We start from the raw sequence: 23366 nt of genomic DNA, 5'->3' as shown, positions 1-23366 counted from the left end.
TCAGTGGGCTAGTCTCTGTTAGCTCCGTGTGTTAGCTCGGCGGGCTAGCCTGTGTTAGCTCCGCGGGCTAGTCTGTGTTAGCTCAGTGGGCTAGCCCGTTAGCATCTCTCGGTGAAACCCACCCACCCTGCCTTTTAACAATAAAATCACAACCCCCTGCGGGTGACAGCGGCTGTGTTTCTCCCTGTGGTCCAGACGGTATCCGAGCTGATATTACCGGTACCTGGCGAACGATATTCGGCCAATTGTGGAGCTTTTTCAGGCTCTTTTTGCCGCTGTCCGGCCGCTCCGCGCCCCCTCTGACGCCGCCATCTTTACCGCAGAACAGAAGATGTGTTCCAGGAGGCGGGTGTTCGGGTCCCTGTCACCGGGATCCGGGACTCTAACCGGGTCCCAACGAGCACCGGGTCCATCAGGCGGGGGGACCGAAGTGATCCAGGCAAAGTTAAGGGGAAAAAATGCCCCCAAAAAGCTTTGAAAATCACTTTTTAGAAAGAAAAAAGTTCCTTGATATGACATTGTTTAATCATAAATGGGTGTTTTATGTATTTGTTTGTTCATTTATCTGTTTATTTATTTGTTGTTTTATGTTTTAGTTTAATTAGGTTTTTTTTCAACAACAAATGTATTTCTTTAAGAAAAAAAATTGATATTTATATGTTAATAATTTCGTTTTTGGGAGAAGGGATTAAATAAGTGTACGTTTCTTCCCACCCATTTTCGGATGTGTAATTAAGTAGATCTGTTTAATGTATATAATTTAGAACCAGTAATATTTTTGTATATCAATTTGACACTGCTTAATTTTGTCAATAAAGCTCCAATGTATTTAAAAAATATATATATTCTGCATTATAAAACTGTATAGCGTGTTTACATGTGTGTAATATGTTATTAATATAGCAGAAATGTGTGAAAGTCCTTCATTAAGCACTGTGACTGTATTCTGACTGACTTGTAAAACATACCCCAATAAGTCAAATCCTAGTGATTTATTAACCGAGGTGATCCCTGCTCACTTTGGGGGGGAAATGCCCCCCAAAAAGCATGCCCTGTTGTCTCAAGAAAGAAAGTGGAGAAGGAAACATCCATTAAACTCAGTGTGCTGCTCTGTGATGCTAGTTCAGATACTTGGCATCTCATCTTGGGTGCAAGGTCATCAATGTTTGGGCTCAGGCTCTGAGCGGAGGAGACCCTCAGGATGGAGGGAAGGTGTGCGTGCAATATACCGGAGGGCCAGATCTAATGGGAATTAGAAATTATCCTGCGGGCCGAAATTAAATACACCAAGGGCCTGATTTGGCCCCCGGGCCTTGACTTTGACACATGTGGTCTAAAATATCTAATTAAAGACTGTATCAATACCATTAAGTTGGCACAATGACCATTATATACAACATGTATAATACAAAACAGGTTAAGGAACATATTCCATTTTTTATTCTTGAGTTCTTACACTTTGTCGAGTCTTTACAAAATGTATCATACAATTTTCAAACTGATTCATAATGAGTTCACAGGACACACATATGACAGAATATATGACCCAAATATAAATAAATCATTTCCATAAACAGGTTAGCTCTTTTAAGTTTTTCCCTGAATGTCAATGTCAAGATAAAGTGACTTGTCAGGAGTTGCTTAGTAGTACAGGGTAGCCCAATCATTCTGTTATATTTATACAAATAAGTAGCTGGTAGTTGTTTGTTAATATATTATGATGACTCTGGGGAAGTCTCTCCGTGAGCAGAGGCATCAAAGTAAAGCTTTACTGCAGCGCCACCTTGTGGCCACCATTTTTGAAAGTGCAGAGTTATTTCTTAATTGCCTCATCATTCACACATGTAAACACATTATCTTTCACTCTCTCTGCTGTCAAACATGTCAGTCTTTTAGTGACATCAACTGTGCATTACCTTTGAGATGTACTCACAAGACAGCATGCACTAATGATCACAAACATTGCTTCTTCCATTAGTTTGACATGGAAACGACAGTGTATACTTATGAGTTAAACAAAACCCTGGCGGACTGCATGTGCTGAATATCTCACAATACAATCTGAAGCTCTTAGTGCAAGTATCCTTGATATTTAAGTTCAATTGCAGTATTAAATGATTGTGTTTCACAAAACTCCCAAAAACAGAATATCATTGAGATTAAAAAGGGAATTATCTCTGAAGCTAAATTCATGTTCAAACCAGTTCAATGAAAAATATTGGGATGATTACAAATACATTCAGCTGTCAGACTATATGAACTTAAGTCAGCATAGTTTCCATCTCCATTTAGTTTAAGATTCATTATATAATCATGTCCCAACCTTTTCAAACACACCTTCCTTTTCAGACTAATCTTTTTCTGCAGTATCTCTCATGATTAAACAAAACACCAAACAGCGGCCGTTCTTTTCCAAAATAAATCTATTTGGCGGTGAAAATAAAAAACATTTTCAACATACTGAACGTTATCTGCCATACAGGAGTAACTGCACACCGTTAGTGATGTTTGTATTTCCTGTTAGCCATCATATTGGCACAAGGAGAGGTTTCACAGCTGATCGAGGCGAACATAAAGGAAATGCATCTGGAAATCAAATAAAAGCTCACATGTGATTCAATGTGAGCGTGTCAGTGTGTTGGGATCATGAAGACATCAAACAGGAGTAAGGCATCGCTGTGACTTTGCTGCTGGAGTAAAGAACATTTTGGCACATTATTGGATCTCTTCCAGACGTTCATACACAGACACATGAGCAGGGGCGCAGAGCAACATGACTCAGGGAGCCTCTGAGAGTACAGGGGGCGCAGCAGCAGTAGGTTTACATGAGCAATAGTGTCCGACAACAGCAATGAGAAATAGCATTGATGGTCCCCAATGAACAGATTATGGCATTTGTTATGTTTTGAAACCAAGCAATGAGAACATGTCAAGTTAAAAGTGCAATCCTGAAATATTTCATCCAGTCCGAAGTGGACTATGGGAAAGAAAAGCACAAAAGCTTCAGAACTGTACTGATACAAATATGATTTGAACCAGCTCATGGTTTGAAATGGCAAACATTGAAAAGCAAAAGTATTATTAAAACCATGTACTACATCATCACCTTGGTCCCATCATATACTCTGAGAAGAGAATGTTTACTGTGCTTGAAAACTGGATCACATCATCATGTGAGGTTGACTTTGTGACCTGGAGATCATTTCAGCTGCAGCACCAGCTCGTTGATAAGCTCGAGGTATGAGATCGTTTTGTAGCCATTCGTGGTGAAGGCGTCTGTGCTTTGTCTGCTTTATGTTTGACCCAACATTTCTACAGGCATGGCAGAACATGGCTCTATTTTCACATGAATATTCTAGCCATTTATTTTTATACGACGAGCTGCAAAATGACCGCCTAGCCCCACTGTACAGGCGAGTTGGTTACTTGTTTAGAACCGGGCAGGCTCTGGTTTTCCGTGATCCACGACGAGGACTGTTGCTCCGGGGCGAGGGCGGCGAGTCGGACGGGAGTACGCTAGTGTCCACGTCCCCATCTGACCGGTTGCTACTGTCTGCAGTAGATGCAGTGGTGCTGGCGTTTAGTGATGGTTGCTTTAACCATTTTCGTGTATCCATGATTATCCACAGATGTGTGTCACTGCTGTGGAAGCACTTTGGAAATGATGCACGCGCAGCGGAGCAGGTCACGCGCACCTGACACAATTAGTTTTGTATTGTATTCTATTATTGTTGTTCGCTCCCTTCTCTTTTTTGAATAGAGGGTGCATAACATTCAACTGGGGGTGCAATGCATGTCTGTGCACCCCCGTAGAACCGGGCCTGCACAGACACATGTAAATTAAACTAGAGAGAACAGACGGTAAGACAGAGGCAGTGAACACGTGGATCACAGCCAATCAGAGTCCAGCATCTCTGTGACAGCTCCACGAGCGAGGCTTCAACAACTCCAAGAATGAAGGCTGAAAAAAATACAAAAAAGAAAATCACATGAAACTCAATTTGTGTCCAGGCTTGAGGTTGGCAAAGCTAACACTCATATTCAGCTGTTCATGTTCTATTGTTTTATGGTTCAGTGATATAACTCTTCTCTTTCCTCCCATTGGTTCTTAGAACAGAAACTTACTATATAAACAAGTCCTTGGACATCGACACATATCGAGGCTACTGATTGGATGCCGGGTACAGCTGTGGTTATGCAGGGACAGTTGGAGCATGGACTAACTAGTAAATGGTAATAACAGAATGTCATTTTCATCGTCTAGTTTTGTACTGAAAGGTGTTTTTTTTGCCACCACGTCCAAGCAGGGTGGTTGATGAAGACGAATTATTTTAACACAATATTGTTCCTCAATGTCGTAAGATGTTATTGAACACATTTGAAGTGGATTGGAGCAATTCTGTTAAGGAAGGAATTTGTTAAAATACAGTAAAGAAATGCTGTTAAATTCAACATGGCCGACTTCCTGTTGGGTTTAGGGACACGCTCCAATATAGTTTTTTGTTCTTCTCCATGTGTTACATATACCCACCAAATGTCATACACGTAGGACACTTGTACAGATACGTGCTGCGTTTATGCCCTCAGATCTGTGATTGTTTGGAGGGAAAAAATAACAATTTCTACAGTTTCATGACGTCCTGAGACCAGACTTTGTCTCTGCTCTGCCCAATAAGGAGCATATGAGAGTTTAGGTCAGGGGGCTCAAACTCAGTTTCATCGCGGGCCACATCAGCATTATGGTTGCACTGAAAGGGCCAGTTGTAACTTTAAGACTATATAAAAATACATATATAATATTTAACCCTTGTGTTGTGTTCAAAAGCTGTTACCGTTCATGGCGTTCGCGGGCACATTTTGACCCATGATTTATTTCAGTCCAAAACACATTTTAAAAAATGACTATCATCCAATATTGTTTTAACTACATCATAACTAACTTATAATGCATCCATAACTATCCTGTTGTAATTTAATGTTAAGGCCCAAAACACATCACACCACATATAGCACACGTGCATGTGTGAGTTCAGGTTCAAGTGTTCGTGTACATATTCTTTGAGAAAGGTGGAGTTCCCGTGGGGGGGGGGGCAGAGGGAGGGGAGACCAGGTGCATGTTGTGAACAATGATTGTTACAGTTGATGAAAGGGGTGGGGGGGGGGCTGTCTAAACTCAAAGATGAATCTTGATTGGGCCAAATTGACCCAAAACAATTCTGCTGGGTCCCCCCAGACCCCAACACCAAATGATACTCTTTTTTTTGTAGAGACCTTCAGACTTGGCAAACATTTTCTAAATCAGTTTTGTAGTGTTTAGCTGTTGTGGAAGATATCATGAACCCTTGTTCCGATACAAAAAACTAGAGCGTAGTTATTATATAATCTCAACTTGAAACGGGTCACGGGAGACCCGGACACAACATGAGGGTTAAGATATAAAATAATGTATTATATTACGTTATTGCCTCTGCATTGGATTATTATCGGAGAGGGTAATAACTTCATAAATAACTACGTCTGAAAGCAGAGGGCAAATAATTGCAAGTCTCTTCAGTGAGAATTTCACAAAATGATTTTTTTTTTGTCAAATTTTGAGAAAAAAAGTCGAATTATAAGAAAAAAGGCACATTTTGAAGATTAAAAAGTCAAATTCTGGTTGAAAGTGTTAAAGTGCTCCTTCAGGTGTTACCTCCGTCAGAGGGCAGTACTGCTGGGCGTGCCACTCCTGAGAGTACAGGCAGAGGATGACCCCCTGACCGAGGAACAGACACGTCCACATGACCACGTTCCAGACGGGACCTTTCCTCCGGTCGTGCAGGATGAAGTTGAACATCACTGTGAGAGAGAGCGAGAGTATTACCGTATTGACCCGAATATAAGATGGGTTTCTTTCGTCATATTCGGGTTCTAGACTTTTTGATGTAATTACACATTCACAACAACAGATCGCGCCAAACGAGTGTTCCCCCAAGCGACGGCACATTTGAACACAAAGTGTAGTTTTCTTTATAAAAACAAGATTTGCTCTACAAAAAGGTATTTCTCTAAAAAATGAGTCTTGAAAAAGAGGCGTCGTCTTATATTGGGGTCGATACGGTATTAAGATAAATGCAGAGAGACTGAGTTCGACCAGTCGTTTGTGGTGACTGACATGCAATAATAAGAGAGTGGAGAGAGATGATTTGTCTCTTACTTCCGAAGCACATGAAGAGGCAGAAGAGGACGGGGTAGAAGAAGCCGAAGCAGATAGCGAGGATGTACTCGTGCACGACGGCAGAAACCGTGAACACAAACAACATGGCCGCCGGTCTGAAGCGCTTCTGAGACATCTGGAGAAACACCAGAGAGGACAGAGGAGTCATTAGGGTTCATATCTTTGCACAATTAGCACCAAAGAATTCATAAACAATGGATCAAATATCCCGGATGCTGATGACGATGACCTGAAGTTACATTTCAATGAACAATGTACGCTAGAGGGGACCAGGAACGTTTTGAAGCTCCTTCTCCACCCTTTTGAACATGACGGACACTATTTGAGAATTCACTTTTTATACCTTGAAAGTTTTTTTATTTAGTTTCTTTGTTGTTATTATTATTGTTTGTTTTGTTTCTAACATGTTCAATAAATTGACTAATAAAAAAAACTGTTAGCTTGGAAATATTTGAGTAGTTTTACCATACCTTTAATATTTCAGAATATGAAATTAAATAACGTTCATTAAGACAGAATTACATACGGTTTATTACGGTGATAACTATTTAGATAAATAAGTAGATAGCGAGATGACAAACAGATGGAAGTCAGGGATCCCGATCGTTCCACAGCCTATTGTAACCTTTCTGGAGTAGAGCTGTCGTTCTTTATAATATGTATTTATACTCACCCACAGGATGTCGCGGTACACGTAGTAGTACAGCCAGTCGTGCACCACTACGTTCCAGGTGCGGTAGTAGTTAGCAAAAGAGGTCGAGTTCCACCAATCCTGGGAGGTGTAATCACAATTAGTCAAGTATAAAGATATTAAGATAAGAATCACTTTATTGATCCCAATTTGGGGAATGTTTGCGTTACTGCAGGATAAAAATACAAGGCGTTGTACAATAAAAATGCAAAGACTAGAAATAAACAATCCAAAATGTAAACATCAATAGAAATAAAATGGCATTAAAAAAAGTAGAAAATATACATGTTGAATTACATATTATTTACAGTAACACAATATCAAGCAGGATATATACATAAGTATGAGTATTAAATATTAGATTGAATATCAATGTAAAATGTGTGAGTTTAATAATAATAATAATAATAATAATAATAATAATAGATTATATTTGTATACATTATTGTCACATCTTATTAACTGCACCTTGAAGGAGATGGTGCTCTGTAAAAGATTAGATTATAGTCAATCTACAACATTTTGGAGACACATGTGTGTGTCCACATCATCACAGATGAAGTGGCTGATGATGATGATGACGTGTATAGACAGCGGCGTGTCTTATATATAGAAGCCAACATGTTGGCTAGAACATTCTCTTGGTGTTCAGATAAGGTTAAGGTGAACCTCTTTAGAGCGTATTGCACTCCTCTCTCTACTGCCCCCTTGTGGCTCAAGTGTAAGAAGGCGAGCCTCCAGAAGCTCCAGGTTGCATATAATGACTGTCTGCGTATACTGCTTAGAAAACCAAGGTGGTGCAGTGCAAGTGAAATGTTCTGTAAAGCACGAGTCAACACGTTCCATGCTCTCTTGAGAAATCTGATTCATCTGTCGATTGAATGTTTCTCATAACTCTGTCATTATGCTGCTGTCTCAGTGCTGTACGGTCGCCTCTGTGGAAACATTGGTATAACTGCTTTTTAACATTTATATTTGAGTGTTGTATGTCTTTTAATAATGGACCAAGAGTCTCTTTAAATAATGATGATGATGATGATGATGATGATGATGATGATGCTGATGATGATGATGATGATGTATAGCGCCTTTCAAGGGGTCAAAGGCCGCTTTACAGGGTGAACAAACAAACAACAAACGGAGCAAATAATAAAGTAAAGAGTTTGAGTCCAGTTATCAAGAGAAACTATGGAGCAGAGAGTTCTCTTCCAGCCAGAGGAGATTTGTTATCCAGAGTTATCGCAGTGGGCAGGGACGTTTTCTTGAATCAGTCCTTGTGACAGCGGAGCATCATGTAAAGAACAACATAGACATTTAAATGAAGCTGTAGCTGGCAGAGGCAGCAGGAAGTACCTTATAAAACATCCTGTCAGCGAAGCAGAGCATCTCAGCGAAAGCATTGAGCCAGCAGTGGAGGAAGGCGAAGAAACCCAGGAAGAGAACCAGCACTCCTGCAGAGAGAGAGAGAGAGAGAGAGAGAGAGAGAGAGAGAGAGAGAGAGAGAGAGAGAGAGAGAGAGAGAGAGAGAGAGAGAGAGAGAGAGAGAGAGAGAGAGAGAGAGAGAGAGAGAGAGAGAGAGAGAGAGAGATTCGCAGCTGTCTCTGGTTAACTGGACTTTAACTCACACTGTACATTCTACATTCATATTTAATTTAACGTACATGTTCTACTTTTGAATGTTGGTTTATTTCTATTCTCTTGATATGTTTAAAATTGTATAATTGTTTATTTTTACTCTTTTAATTTCAACTTGTGGGCAACCTCTGATCTGATCTTTACACTGCAGGCAGAGGAGGCCCAAACCTCTTGTTTTGCACACATCGGACTCATATTATATGATGCCCTGTAGTGTGTACATCGCTTTGAGTGGTCGTAGAGACTGGTAAAGCACTAGATATAGTAAACAGTCTATTTACCATTAGGAGTTGTGTTTGGACTCAGGAGTGTGACCAGTTCACTTGACCACATTTAAAACACAGACTCCTATAAAAACGTCTCAATGAACCAAAAGTGAGGTAGTTTGACACGGCATGAAGGTGGTTAATGAAATGTTATGTGTTGATGAATCAGAATCAGGTTTATCACCAGGCAGGCTGACACATACAGGGAATTTGACTTGGTGTCGTGGAGCATACATAAAAACAACAATTGGAAAACACCGATAGAGAACTATGATGGTCGGGTGTTACCGGGCAGGATGGAGTTGAAGACGCAGAGCACCATGGCTCGGAGGTCGAACAGCTGGCGGCTGCTGCTGCGAAACTGAGGGATGCAGAGCCGCACGAACACGTAGTACGCATAGAACAGACAGCCCAGCACCTGAGGGGGGGAGGGGGGGGAATCCGTCATGATCATAGAGTCTGGGCTCTTTTGGGGTGCCAAATCATAGCACCACATCACCCCAGACCTCAAAGACCTCCACTGGCTTCCTGTCTCCCACCGCATCAATTACAAAATTCTGGTCCTCACCTACAAAGCCCTCCACCATCTGCCCCCCCCCCCCCCCATATCTCACCAACCTTCTCACCCCCACGGTCCCTCAGATCCACTGCAGCCGGTCTCCTATCCATTCCCACATCCACACTCTGCAGCTTTGGGGACAGAGCCTTCTCAGTGGCAGCTCCTAGGCTCTGGAGTTCCCTCCCCCAAGATCTTCGTGACTCTGAGTCCCTCACACTCTTCCAGTCCCGCCTCAAAACCCATCTCTTCACCTCTGTCTACCCATAAGCCTAGGGCTGCTCAATTCATCGTATTTTAATCGCAATTACGATTATGGCTTACGAAAACAACGTAATCAAAATAAAACGATTATTTTTGTATTACTTTTTTTTTTTCAAATTACTTTTTTTTATGGGTTTTTCAGTTTAATTATTCTTAAAGTTCAGAGTAATCAACTGTTAAAAACATACTGTTCAAAAAAAAATTCTCCAATAAATGTATGTTTTCAAAGTAAATGGATAATTGTTTTTAACAATCGTGATATATCAATTATTGACCCAAATAATCGAGATTATGATTTTTGCCATAATCGAGCAGCGCTACATAAGCCCTCCCCCCCAATGAACTTCCTGTTGACTGTCTTTGTTTGTCCACCCTCCCTTACACTGTAAAGCAGGGGTGTCAAACTCAATTTCATCGCGGGCCACATCAGCATTAAGGTTGCACTCAAAGGGCCGGTTGTAACTTTAAGACTATATAAAAATACATATATTTAATATATATTAAATAATGTATTATATTACATTATTGCCTCTGTATTGGATGATTATCAGATAGGGTAATAACTTCATAATTAACTACGTCTGAAAGCAGAAGTCTAGGGCAAATAATTACAAGTCTCTTCAGTGCGCATGTCACAAAACAAGGTGCATTGTGGGAGATGTAGTTTATGGGCAACGTGCTCCTGTAAAGCGGCACGTAACCGTATGATATTCTTTGCAAGCTCTTGCTGGGCCACATCAAATGAGGCTGCGTGCCGGATTTGGCTCACGGCCTTGAGTTTGACACCCCTGATGTAAAGCGTCCTTGAGTTCATGAAAAGCGCTATATAAATATCATTTTGTATTATTATTATTAACTTTAAAATATGAAAGAGGTACCTGAAGGAACTTTGAAGCCACGTAGCTCCACCTGATCACCGGGTTCCTGCGTTAAGAGAGAAATAAGGTTTGATCAAACACATGACCTGCTGTGAGGAGATAACATTTAATATGAATAGTGTTACCTGGGGTATTTGTCTCTGTAGATGAGAGTGGGTGCAAACAGGAAGTAGAGATACTGAGAGACCTGAGGCACCACAGGGCCGGGGCCTATAGAGGAGAGACGATGTCAACGTTCCCACACCTTCTTAAACATTTGATTCAAGGACTTTCCAGGTCCCTTTATTTCAAGTACAATTTTGTCCTGCTATCCAGATCTGCAAGACGTTTATGTGAAAGGGAAAATAAAGAATACAGAACCAAATGACCTCCCCTTCTCATTCTGACCACTCTTGTTACGTTGAATTAAGACATTTTAATCTGTAATATTATTCAATGTAAAGCCTTTTAAGTCTTTTTATGAAACTCTAAAGGACACACAGCCGCCTCTGAAAGGTACGTACTGTGTTTTTCTTTAGCCCAGCTCAGGACTCGTGGGACGTTCTCTCTGACGAAGGAGTGGGCTTTCATCATCAGACGCACCTGCAGTTACACAAATAATAAAACAGACCTGCTGTTACAGACCGATCATGTATTTATTATATCTTGCCTTTCTTTAAGTTAATAATGAAGGAATTCAGTAGTCCCTCTTGCTCACGCATCGACCTCGTTGCACATCTCCTCGCTTTGGGACTAATACAAGCTGAGCGGCTCTTGATATGCGTACTGAATATCTCGCTAAACACCTTCTCTTCACCGACACATCTAAATACAGCTTCTCCACTGCTTGATTGGATAAAATAGGTGAAACTAGAAACTGACGAAGACGCTGTAAACATACTTTTTATACTGAACTAAATAACATAACATGCGTATTTATCATTTATCAAACTTTTAGTGCTTTTAGATCAGTCAAGTGAGCAATAACAGCTATGTTTCTAACATGACATCAGCAGTAATATTATACTATTAATACTTATAAAAAATACTTTAATATATATTCCTAGTGAATATAAGCATAGCGTATCTTAAAGGTCCCGTGACATGGCCCTTTCTACTGATCATGATTCCATTGTTGAGGTCTACTAGAATAGATTCACATTGTTCAATGTTCCAAACTCACATTGGTTTCTCATCCAGCATCTCTGTATAGTCTGTGTATTCAATCTCTGTCCTACACGGCTCGTTGGAGCTCCTGCCCCCCCCCCCTCCCTGTGAGCCCAGTGGCCGTCTGCGAGACTGCGAAACGCGGCAAAACCAGCCCGAACACACACACACACCCGCAGCCTGGCTGGGAGTTTGTGTGCTCACACCGACTCACAGCCTCGCCGCGTCCCGCCGTCTCAGGGAGGAGAAATCTGCGGAGCTGCAGCTGAGAAAAGATTGAGTGTGTGTGAGGAAGCGGCTCTGCAGACGTAACGCAACGGCTCCACGGATTGGTCCATTTTGACCAATCCACGGAGGGGTCGTCGTTACGTCACTTGGTTGGCTTGAAGAAACAAATTGAAAAAGAAAGTTCTCCATCGAGGCGTTCTGGGGCAGCACAGACAGGTCTTCTCTGTGTTAGAGTGTTACTCACTACAGGGTGTACTTTGAGGGGTTTGACTCTGCAGACCGTTTACATGCAGAAGCTACAGAACACAAGGGGACGGGTGATAACCAGAAAAGCATGACATGGGACCTTTAAGGTAATTAATCAAGAATAACTTAGTAGCCATTTAACATTAAACTGCACACAATTAACTGCAATAGAACATAAGCATAATATTACATTACATACAGACGATGATAAGTCAATCAAGTAATCACATTTTATTTATTTAGCCCAATATCACAAATTACAGATCAGTCAGGGAGCTATAAAAAAATCCCAAAGAACATTTTTAAAAACCTCAGAGTACAATCCCCCTCCCAGCAGGTGTTTGCTGATGGAGAGACTGACATCTCTCTTCTCACCTGCTCCAGGATGACGATGAAGCAGGATGCGGGGGGGAAGCTGTTGGTCAGAACCACAAACGTCGGCAGGAAGCCAACAGCCAGCGCCTGGAAGAGCAGGAACACCGAGCCGAACAGGAAGCTGCAGAACTGAGGGTGAGACCCCCTCTGGGTCTGAGCCCACAGGTGGAACAGACTGTAGGGAACCAGCAGAACCGACAGGAACATGCAGATCCACGTGCACACCACCAGGGGGAGCTGTCCGAACGCATACACCAGCAGCTCAAAGTGCAGCACCAGTCTGAGGCAGAGGGGGGGGGGGGGGGGGAATGCATTTTGTTTCAATGTTTATTTTATCATCTTTGTTTTTTAAATGCCATTTTCTGAATGCCTTTTATTTTTGTAAAGCACTTTGAATGACATTAACCCATCAAACCCCCCCGTCCTTCACCATATGCAAATCCACCTTTTACTTCCTTTGCATCCTGAAATGTAAATCCTAAACATATGTCTCTGTTAAACAAATACAAGACAAACAACGTAACCGAGTAAAAGGCAGAGTATAAGACTTTATGTTTTAAATGATTATCTGATCATTTGAGATCTAGACATTACACACAGCAGACTTCTACTTTACCTGCCTTCATCGATGAAATCCACCACCAGCGTGCTGAGGATGAAGAGGATGAGCAGAGCGATGAACATGTGGTAGATGGTCCTGATGTGGTTCACCTCAAACAGCTCGCTGAGGACAAACAGAAGCATGTGATCAGAATCTGAGCAGATACACTGAGAACATGAGGGAGCCCTTGAGATGCTGCCTTCAGGATCCACAACAAAAAACCTACTACTCGTTAAGCAGTAATTACATTGTTACTCTACCCATGTTTCTATAAAGTGAAGATGTGTTTACCTACTTTGGAAACATGCTCTGACTGAATGACTGTATGCTGCTGAAAAAACCCAATAAACAAAGTTCAACATTTTTAAGAGGATCTGTCCCAAACAAACAATGTTTTAAGTATCTAGAATACGATTTGAAGGCTGCGATGTCTTTGCAACTCGACAATTCAAAAATATTTTGCTGTAACGATGTACATTTCCCCGCAGTGGGACTACAGAGAGGTGAAGTCCCTCCCTTTCCTGGGGGAGCTCCATGGGACCTTATTTCTGAAAAGTTTGTATTGAAGTCAATGGAGAGAGAAAGATTATCTTTTGATCCCGTTTGAATTGTGCCACGAATCACACATATGATGTTTGTCAATTTAAAAGATAATTTTGCAAGTCAAAAAAATAAAAATGTGTCGTAACACTTTGTTTGTGTGAAACGCTGAATGAACTACATCTCCCATCTCGCACCACACACCCAGACGGCCGTCACGTTGGCACATTTCACTTCTTTCTGTCAGAACGAGGCGGAAAGTATTATAAGAGGTAAAAATCACTCCAAGTCTGGGCACGTTGAGAGCTGTGCATACACACAAGGGGAGTTAGTGGGTTCCTAAGAGCCAGCATGCGGGACCGGGACTCTGGGGTTTGTAGTCTTTCTAGTTACGTATTTTTCATAGTCTTATATTTCAACAGTTTTACGACAAACTGTGACTTTTTTGACATGGAAATTATTTTATAAGATTGAAAACATCATATGTGTAATTCATGACACAATTCAAACGGGATCGAGAGATAATCTTTCTCTCTCCATTGACTTCAATGCATACTTTTTCTGAAATAAGGTCCCATGGGGCGGAAGTAGAAAGGATTTCTGATTCTGGTTCAGACCTGTGTTAGTTGCAATGCAAATACATAATTGCCACATGTGGTAAAGACGAATTCAAACTTGCACAAACCTTAAAGGATCGTTTCTGAAGTGTATATTCTGAAGATGCTATGGTACTTAATTTGAGTCTGAAATAGATCATTTTGGAACAATCTATCACCGTCATATACTTACTGATGTTTATTCATTGCCAGTTTTGTGTTTAGCTTTGAATGTTAAGCCTGCTATAATCTTGTGTTCCTCCTCCTTCTTTTCCCGAACTGTTCATGTATTTTAAGTGATGTTGTTGAATGTATGCCTAGCCTAGCAGCGCTGCATTGACACTGTTATAGAGAGCACATTCCTCCTTGCAATGAGCCTTTCACAAGATTAAATAAGAAGTGAAATTTCCTGTAGCTGATCACCACAAAGACCCAACAGTGCTTCTACTCCTCTGTCTCCTTAATATATATTTATCTCAGATCACAGACTTACTCTAAGAGGGACCGGCGACTGATGAACTGCTTCCCCTCACCATGAGGAGGCCGGAAGTACCTGAAGGGAAACACACAGTAGATAAGATATACGTTTACGTTAGACGGAGAAAAGGTGTGTGCGACCAAGAGAGAAACAGGAACAGATTGTCTTTATGTGATGGAACCACACAGCTTTATAACCTAGGATACAATGTGATTTGACAGGATGGCAGAGATGGTAGAAGTACACACATCCTTTACTCAAGTAGAAGTACAGATACTCGTGTTTAAAGATACTCTGGTGAAAGTAGAAGTACTGACTAAACTTCTTTAATCAAGTCAAAGTAAAGAGGGCTTTGAAATGTACTTCAGTAAAAAGTACCAATAACTAGCAGCTGTTTTAAAGAGTACCTGACCTCCCTTTATATTAATAGAACAATAATGTCATTGTTAGCTAATGAATGTTTCCATGGTGACCAACGGCAACATGACAACGTTTTCATTGGTCCCTCTTCTTTAGAGAAGACCAGGAAATGATGGATACACGGATCGTGTTCAAATCAATAGGCACGCAATGACTCTAAATAATAATGATCACGCCACCAAACACACATTCAGACTAAAGGAACCAGCCTGTTTGGAAAATGAGAGAAGTAGAAAGTACAGGTATTTGAGTTCAACATGTAAGAAGTAGAAAGTACAGCTATTTGGGTTCAACATGTAAGAAGTAGAAAGTACAGGTATTTGTGTTCAACATGTGAGAAGTAGAAAGTACAGGTATTTGGGTTCAACATGTAAGAAGTAGAAAGTACAGGTATTTGAGTTCAACATGTAAGAAGTAGAAAGTACAGGTATTTGAGTTCAACATGTGAGAAGTAGAAAGTACAGGTATTTGTGTTCAACATGTAAGAAGTAGAAAGTACAGGTATTTGTGTTCAACATCTAAGAAGTAGAAAGTACAGGTATTTGGGTTCAACATCTAAGAAGTAGAAAGTACAGGTATTTGGGTTCAACATGTAAGAAGTAGAAAGTACAGGTATTTGAGTTCAACATGTTAGAAGTAGAAAGTACAGGTATTTGTGTTCAACATCTAAGAAGTAGAAAGTACAGGTATTTGTGTTCAACATGTAAGAAGTAGAAAGTACAGGTATTTGAGTTCAACATGTGAGAAGTAGAAAGTACAGGTATTTGAGTTCAACATGTAAGAAGTAGAAAGTACAGGTATTTGTGTTCAACATGTAAGGAGTAGAAAGTACAGGTATTTGTGTTCAACATGTAAGAAGTAGAAAGTACAGGTATTTGAGTTCAACATGTAAGAAGTAGAAAGTACAGGTATTTGAGTTCAACATGTAAGAAGTAGAAAGTACAGGTATTTGTGTTCAACATGTAAGAAGTAGAAAGTACAGGTGTTTGTGTTCAACATGTAAGAAGTAGAAAGTACAGGTATTTGTGTTAAACATGTAAGAAGTAGAAAGTACAGGTATTTGGGTTCAACATGTAAGAAGTAGAAAGTACAGGTATTTGTGTTCAACATGTAAGAAGTAGAAAGTACAGGTATTTGAGTTCAACATGTAAGAAGTAGAAAGTACAGGTATTTGAGTTCAACATGTAAGAAGTAGAAAGTACAGGTATTTGTGTTCAACATGTAAGAAGTAGAAAGTACAGGTATTTGTGTTCAACATGTAAGAAGTAGAAAGTACAGGTATTTGTGTTCAACATGTAAGAAGTAGAAAGTACAGGTATTTGAGTTCAACATGTGAGAAGTAGAAAGTACAGGTATTTGTGTTCAACATGTAAGAAGTAGAAAGTACAGGTATTTGTGTTCAACATGTAAGAAGTAGAAAGTACAGGTATTTGTGTTCAACATCTAAGAAGTAGAAAGTACAGGTATTTGGGTTCAACATCTAAGAAGTAGAAAGTACAGGTATTTGGGTTCAACATGTAAGAAGTAGAAAGTACAGGTATTTGAGTTCAACATGTTAGAAGTAGAAAGTACAGGTATTTGTGTTCAACATCTAAGAAGTAGAAAGTACAGGTATTTGTGTTCAACATGTAAGAAGTAGAAAGTACAGGTATTTGAGTTCAACATGTGAGAAGTAGAAAGTACAGGTATTTGAGTTCAACATGTAAGAAGTAGAAAGTACAGGTATTTGTGTTCAACATGTAAGGAGTAGAAAGTACAGGTATTTGTGTTCAACATGTAAGAAGTAGAAAGTACAGGTATTTGTGTTCAACATGTAAGAAGTAGAAAGTACAGGTATTTGAGTTCAACATGTAAGAAGTAGAAAGTACAGGTATTTGAGTTCAACATGTAAGAAGTAGAAAGTACAGGTATTTGTGTTCAACATGTAAGAAGTAGAAAGTACAGGTATTTGTGTTCAACATGTAAGAAGTAGAAAGTACAGGTATTTGTGTTCAACATGTAAGAAGTAGAAAGTACAGGTATTTGAGTTCAACATGTGAGAAGTAGAAAGTACAGGTATTTGTGTTCAACATGTAAGAAGTAGAAAGTACAGGTATTTGTGTTCAACATGTAAGAAGTAGAAAGTACAGGTATTTGAGTTCAACATGTAAGAAGTAGAAAGTACAGGTATTTGGGTTCAACATGTAAGAAGTCAAAGTAAAAAGTTGTCAGAAAAATAAGTAGTGGAGTAAAGTACTGATACCAGAAACATGTACTGAAGTACAGTAACAAAGTATTTGTACTCCACTACTTCCCACCTCTGCAGGGTGGAAGGAGAGCAAAGGCACCTGAGTTTGCTCCTCTCCTTGTCGGACAGCGGGGGGGAGAAGGAAGCGGGGAGAGGAGCAGACTCCAGGCTGGACGACTCCTCCATCAAACTGTCCATGAAGTCGTTCACGTGGCCGTCCAACTGATGCATCAGGTCGCTCTTCAGGTGCTGAGGAACACAGCAGAGGAGAAGCAGGTATCATTCATAGTCTGTCATAATTCCGTGGAATATACAAGCGTTGAATGTGAGAAGGAACATAGCTATAGATCCCATTTTGAGAGATCTCAAGAGACAGGATTTGAGTTTCCTCGAACACGGGCCAAATAATGCGTGTCTTCAAAGGAGATGTTTTTATGGCCATTTAGTAAAAAACATTAAAATGTCATGAACAATTTGATTTCAATGTAATAATATATTTTAATTTAACACTCATTCTGAGAGAATCAATATCATCATTCAGCTCAAATCAAGTAAGGATATAGTTTGATAAAAAGCACTTGAATAACGTCTATCCGATTGAAATAAAGACCTCTTTAAATCATAAACAAACTCAGTCATTAAAAATATATATGCATTAAAGAAACGTGATTAACTTAAGGCCCGTCCACACACAGGCATGAAAAACATCTTTCAAAGCTTCGCCCATTCACTTGAATGGGGTGACGTAGAAGATTTGTAATCTTCGCCGAACTGCATTGTGGGGAGCGGAGCATGGCTTTGCAAGCATCGTGAGCATCACAAGTTGAGCAATGTTCAACTTTTGAAGCTCCCGATGCTTTCGAAGCTGGCATCAGCCAATCAAATCCCGTTTATGCAAATCCCGCCAGTGCAAGCGCTAGCCAATCAAACCGCGTGCATGCAGATACCGCAGGTCTTTTCCATACGTCATAAAATGGAGGATAAATGAATCATCGCTGTAGGAAATGTCCCGGTCCTTTACGACTGCTCTCTGTTCACCTACCGGGACCTAAACCGGAGGAACCAGGCATGGAGGGAGGTGGCAGAGACAGTTGGTGAAACTGGTAGGTTTTCACCTGTTTGGGGAGTTTATATCAAATCTAAATATATATTGAAGCGGGCTTTTTTTTGCTTTGTATGCCGGGGGCGGGCGGGAGATTCCTGGGAGATTCCTGATTGGTTGTCGGTCGCCTTGGGCGCGTGAAATCGCCAAGCGTCAGACACGCCCAGCATCAAGATTTTTGTTCATGCCTGTGTGGACAGGCCGGCATTTGAAGTATTCAGATCCTGTCAAAAAACAGCTATGAAATATCACCATGAACACTTCCATCCAAGTTTAGTGTTTGAAATTAGCCATTTTAGGCTTTATCTAATAATAATGCATTTCTAAAGATTAACTTAGTGGAACAACTGCTTGAGGTAAAAAAACAAACAGATAAATCGTCCATAATATTAAAGAAAAGAAAGTCCTAAACACGAATCATTTGAATAAAATAACTTTGTCTACAACAGTAAGATAATACTTAGATCAACACCATCTGAAATAAAGTCATATATTATTAGTGATTTTTTATATTTTAGCTGCACGTTGCTGATTCTACTTCTGTACCTTTTCAGTAAGAATTTGAAAGTAGGATTTTCACTTGTAATGGAGTATTTTGACATGAATGTATTGTGACTTTTACTCAAGTACAGGATCTGAATACTTCTACCACTGAGCCTTTTCTAAAGTACTGCCTCACTAACCTCTGCTTTCTTCTTCAGCTGCAGCTTCTTGCTGATCACATGCTCCACCTCAATGATGCCTGTGACATTGGAAAGAGAGCAAACAAGATCTGAGCATATCAAAACTAATTATTGTCAACAAGCTGCTTTGTGGTCTTTGAAAATCATATTAAAGCTCCCCTATCATACTGTTCTTCATCAATACCTCACAGGTCTCAGATATACACAGAGCCTGTCTCTGATTGGCTGAAACACCAAACAGATCATTGCAGCATTACCCATAATCCCCTCTGTTTCAGCCCTGTTTCCAAAGTGCTGATTCTCTGTGTGTTACTTTAGATGAAAATAAGGAGCCCCTCCCCACGACACATGTTGATGTAGAAGAGACATGAAGAAGAGGGGACACATGTTGATGTAGAAGAGACATGAAGAAGAGGGGACACATGTTGATGTAGAAGAGACATGGAGAAGAGGGGACACATGTTGATGTAGAAGAGACATGGAGAAGAGGGGACACATGTTGATGTAGAAGAGACATGGAGAAGAGGGGACACATGTTGATGTAGAAGAGACATGAAGAAGAGGGGACACATGTTGATGTAGAAGAGACATGGAGAAGAGGGGACACATGTTGATGTAGAAGAGACATGGAGAAGAGGGGACACATGTTGATGTAGAAGAGACATGAAGAAGAGGGGACACATGTTGATGTAGAAGAGACATGAAGAAGAGGGGACACATGTTGATAATAAAGGACCAGCAGAGAGAGGTTATCTGAGGGGAACACAGCAACTATGAACTAGAATTAAAACATTTAAATAAGACCCATGTCTTTAGTGATTGAGCTGTTTTACACGGTGCTTATAGAGGGTTGTCGTGCAGATTTGATTCACTTGTTGTAAATGTGTAGCCGTGTGGGAAACAGCAGAAGTCAAATGGTGTCTGATTGAAATCCAGAAGGGACACACCTCAGCCTCGTGCTTCAGAAAGGTAAACAGAGTGCAACACAGCACCCATCTGTCAACATACAGAAAATTCAATAAACTGAACGAGACATTTGAGCCAATAAATCACATTCTCACTGTAACTTTCCGCATGTTAAGTGGAAGTAGTCTTTGTATAGATAGTCTATGATTTTGACTCTAAATATCAAAAGACCAGCTGTTTTAAACGAATAATTTCTCACGATCAGTTCATTAATCTGGACTTCTCCTCACATTAACGGTGCCTCGGATCACGTCTCGTTGCTAATTGGGTTAAACCTGATCACAAAGCTTCAGTGACTCATTTTGACTGGATCAGAAAAGAGAGGTTGATTATCAGTTCAATACGATCCTCCCAAAATGTGCAGCACAGGCCTGATTAAATAAAGAAATAACAGAACTTGAACTGTAAGGACTCTTATTCTGTTCTGCTGTAACGTCTGAATCCCTACAGAGATCAATAAAGCTCCATATTGTCTCCTCTTGCTCTAATCAGGCAGCCCTCTGTCCTTCAAGAGGAAACCTACAAGAGCTCTTTTATTCTCACTGTAAAATCCATGTGATTTTTCTGTTTAAAAAAAAAAAAGACTTATACATGGATCTGTTTCTCACCGTTGCTGGTAGCATGGCTGACTCCGTTGCCCTGCTGCTGCTGCTGCTGTTCTGGTTTACTGTCCCCGTCCAGAGAGCTGAAGGATCGGTCTGGGTCCGGGGAGGTGGGGGGCGTCTCTGGTGATCTGCAGCGGGACCGGAGGACACCGCCATCTTCCCCTCTCTCCATCCTGACAGGAAACAACACATTTAGGGTCAAAACTAAGCAGAATCAGAGGCTTCCTCATCCGGCTGCTAGAGGAGGCAGCAGGTGGAGGATGCAGAGGGCTCAATGAGACCGTCCATGGATTCACCTGATGGATAAATAAGGAAAATACACGCAAAGTAACAAACATATCATTGTGATGATCTCAATTCCCAACAACATACATGATTAATCTTTGCAAATACTCTCTGCTACATCACAGTAGACACTGAAAATCATTTGTTTTTTAGGACAAATACTATAATAAAGACATGGGTTATCTATAAAAAACTAAAATGAAACTATTTTTTCATTTTTTAACTGATTTTCATTGAAAGAGCATGTTTACTTGATACAGTATGTTGTACTTCTTCTAGTACTCAGATTGTATACTGGAGTAAAAGTAAAAGTACTCAGATCTTGTTCTTGAGTAAAAGTAGAATTACTCAGATCTTGTACTTAGTAAAAGTAGAAGTACTCAGATCTTGTACTTAGTAAAAGTAGAAGTACTCAGATCTTGTTCTTGAGTAAAAGTAGAAGTACTCAGATCTTGTACTTAGTAAAAGTAGAAGTACTCAGATCTTGTACTTAGTAAAAGTAGAAGTACTCAGATCTTGTTCTTGAGTAAAAGTAGAATTACTCAGATCTTGTACTTGAGTAAAAGTAGAAGTACTCAGATCTTGTTCTTGAGTAATAGTAAAAGTACTCAGGTCTTGTACTTGAGTAAAAGTAGAAGTACTCAGGTCTTGTACTTGAGTAATAGTAAAAGTACTCAGGTCTTGTACTTGAGTAAAAGTAGAAGTACTCAGATCTTGTACTTGAGTAAAAGTAGAAGTACTCAGGTCTTGTACTTGAGTAAGAATAGAAGTACTCAGGTCTTGTACTTGAGTAAAAGTAGAAGTACTCAGATCTTGTACTTGAGTAAAAGTAGAAGTACTCAGATCTTGTACTTGAGTAAAAGTAGAAGTACTCAGGTCTTGTACTTGAGTAAAAATAGAAGTACTCAGATCTTGTACTTGAGTAATAGTAAAAGTACTCAGGTCTTGTACTTGAGTAAAAGTAGAAGTACTCAGATCTTGTACTTGAGTAATAGTAAAAGTACTCAGATCTTGTTCTTGAGTAAAAGTAGAAGTACTCAGATTTATACTAGAGTAAAAGTAGAAGTACTCAGATCTTGTACTTGAGTAAAAATAGAAGTACCAGAGTGTAGGAATACTCTGTTACAGTAAAAGTCGTGCATTCAAAATATTACTATTAGAAAAAGTATTAAATACATGTAGTGGAGTAAAAGTACACCATTTACCTCTGAACTGTAGTGGAGTAGAAGAACACTAACATCAAATTAAAATACTCAAGTAAAGTACACACAAGTGTGAATATGAATAAAACATTTAAAATGACCCACACAGCACAGAATAATTATAGGTTAGCATTTTAAAATGTGGTAAATAATATATGGTTTAAAAGAAAATGAGCACCTGATGCTACCATCACCTGTGAGGGAATGCAAAATGTTTTGACTAACAAATAAGGCAAACAAATCAGAGTCACATGACAGCCAGCAGCAGACAGGAGGCTAGCAGTTAGCTCTGATGCTAATGACAGGTTAAGTTTAAATCAGGAGCTAACGGCAGTTTTAAAGCGAACAGGTGAACAGCCGTTAGAAACTCCTATTCTGCCTAGAGACACCAACGGCTGCTAGCTCTGACACATTAGCTCACTTGTTGACGTTAGCTAAGCAACAAGTTGCCAGAAAAAACGATACATTAGTAATTAAAATGATATTAACCGAGGTTCTGGGAACATACTTACTTTAAAGCGCCGGGGAGCCTCTTTTTTAGTCCGCCTCCTCCGTTTAGAGTCAGACAGGGAGCGGAGGATCACCTTCTCTCCGCTGTATCAACAGAGGACATGATGAGCAGCGCTGCGCCATCTGATTGGTCCAAAGTCTCTCCTCCTTCTGACGTCATCAGCGCCCACAATGTTTTTATTTATTTTATTTTATCTTAAAAAGTTAACTTTCAGGTAATTAAAAGCAGAATACAAAAGCGGAAAATATATTAATATTAAATAAATATAAATGAAATACTAAGGGTCAAGGCTTAATCGTTTACTTCAATTTTGCTAAACAGTTTGGAAAGTTGAAAAAGTCATTAGGAAATCCACCACAATTCCAGCTAACCTATCAGAGCAGACTGGGCTCTGGTTTCAGACAGAGGGTGAAAAGAGGTGCTGCAGCACAGGCAGTATGAGAAAAATAAAGAGCTTTCTGTCTGAACATTAAAGCATGGAGACATGTAGAGACACTACATACTGATATACACCTGAACATCAGCAGGAGAGGACTCTTTAAAGTAGAGACACTACATACTGATATACACCTGAACATCAGCAGGAGAGGACTCTTTAAAGTAGAGACACTACATCCACATCCCGATAGCAATGAATAGCTGAAGTGCTTT

The 23366-nt window shown here is 40.1% G+C and overlaps 2 protein-coding genes across 9 annotated transcripts in view; both read right to left on the bottom strand.

The window, feature by feature from the left end:
* The window catches only part of abl2 (c-abl oncogene 2, non-receptor tyrosine kinase), a 58699-nt gene extending 57841 nt beyond the window's left edge, over positions 1–858 (bottom strand). For 2 of the 3 annotated variants that reach the window (XM_079654551.1, XM_079654552.1), the window contains exon 1: positions 1–858. This exon is cut by the window's left edge and continues 350 nt beyond it. The gene's annotated coding sequence lies outside the window, so the exon portion shown is untranslated. The other variant, XM_079654553.1, reaches the window with a different exon arrangement.
* An 819-nt stretch (positions 859–1677) lies between these two features.
* soat1 (sterol O-acyltransferase 1) overlaps positions 1678–23366 on the bottom strand; it is a 32942-nt gene continuing 11253 nt past the window's right edge. For 3 of the 6 annotated variants that reach the window (XM_079664220.1, XM_079664222.1, XM_079664221.1), the window contains 16 exons: positions 22717–22798; positions 20721–20890; positions 19147–19205; positions 17432–17610; positions 14730–14789; positions 13116–13223; positions 12500–12779; positions 11008–11086; positions 10630–10714; positions 10505–10550; positions 9095–9224; positions 8259–8356; positions 6888–6986; positions 6194–6329; positions 5690–5835; positions 1678–3961 (listed from right to left, as the gene is read on the bottom strand). In XM_079664220.1, coding sequence (XP_079520346.1) covers positions 3899–3961; positions 5690–5835; positions 6194–6329; positions 6888–6986; positions 8259–8356; positions 9095–9224; positions 10505–10550; positions 10630–10714; positions 11008–11086; positions 12500–12779; positions 13116–13223; positions 14730–14789; positions 17432–17610; positions 19147–19205; positions 20721–20889 — 1737 coding nt within the window. In that variant the 5' untranslated portion in view covers position 20890; positions 22717–22798 and the 3' untranslated portion in view covers positions 1678–3898. Of the gene's footprint in view, positions 3962–5689; positions 5836–6193; positions 6330–6887; positions 6987–8258; positions 8357–9094; positions 9225–10504; positions 10551–10629; positions 10715–11007; positions 11087–12499; positions 12780–13115; positions 13224–14729; positions 14790–17431; positions 17611–19146; positions 19206–20720; positions 20891–22716; positions 23075–23366 lie in introns of those variants that run through there. The other 3 variants (XR_013805129.1, XM_079664219.1, XM_079664223.1) reach the window with 3 other exon arrangements.

Source organism: Notothenia rossii, assembly GCF_949606895.1.
Source record: "Notothenia rossii genome assembly, chromosome: 1".
Classification (NCBI taxonomy): domain Eukaryota; kingdom Metazoa; phylum Chordata; class Actinopteri; order Perciformes; family Nototheniidae; genus Notothenia; species Notothenia rossii.
The sequence above is the reverse complement of the archived record's forward strand: the minus strand, read 5'-3'. Positions and strand labels throughout refer to the sequence as shown.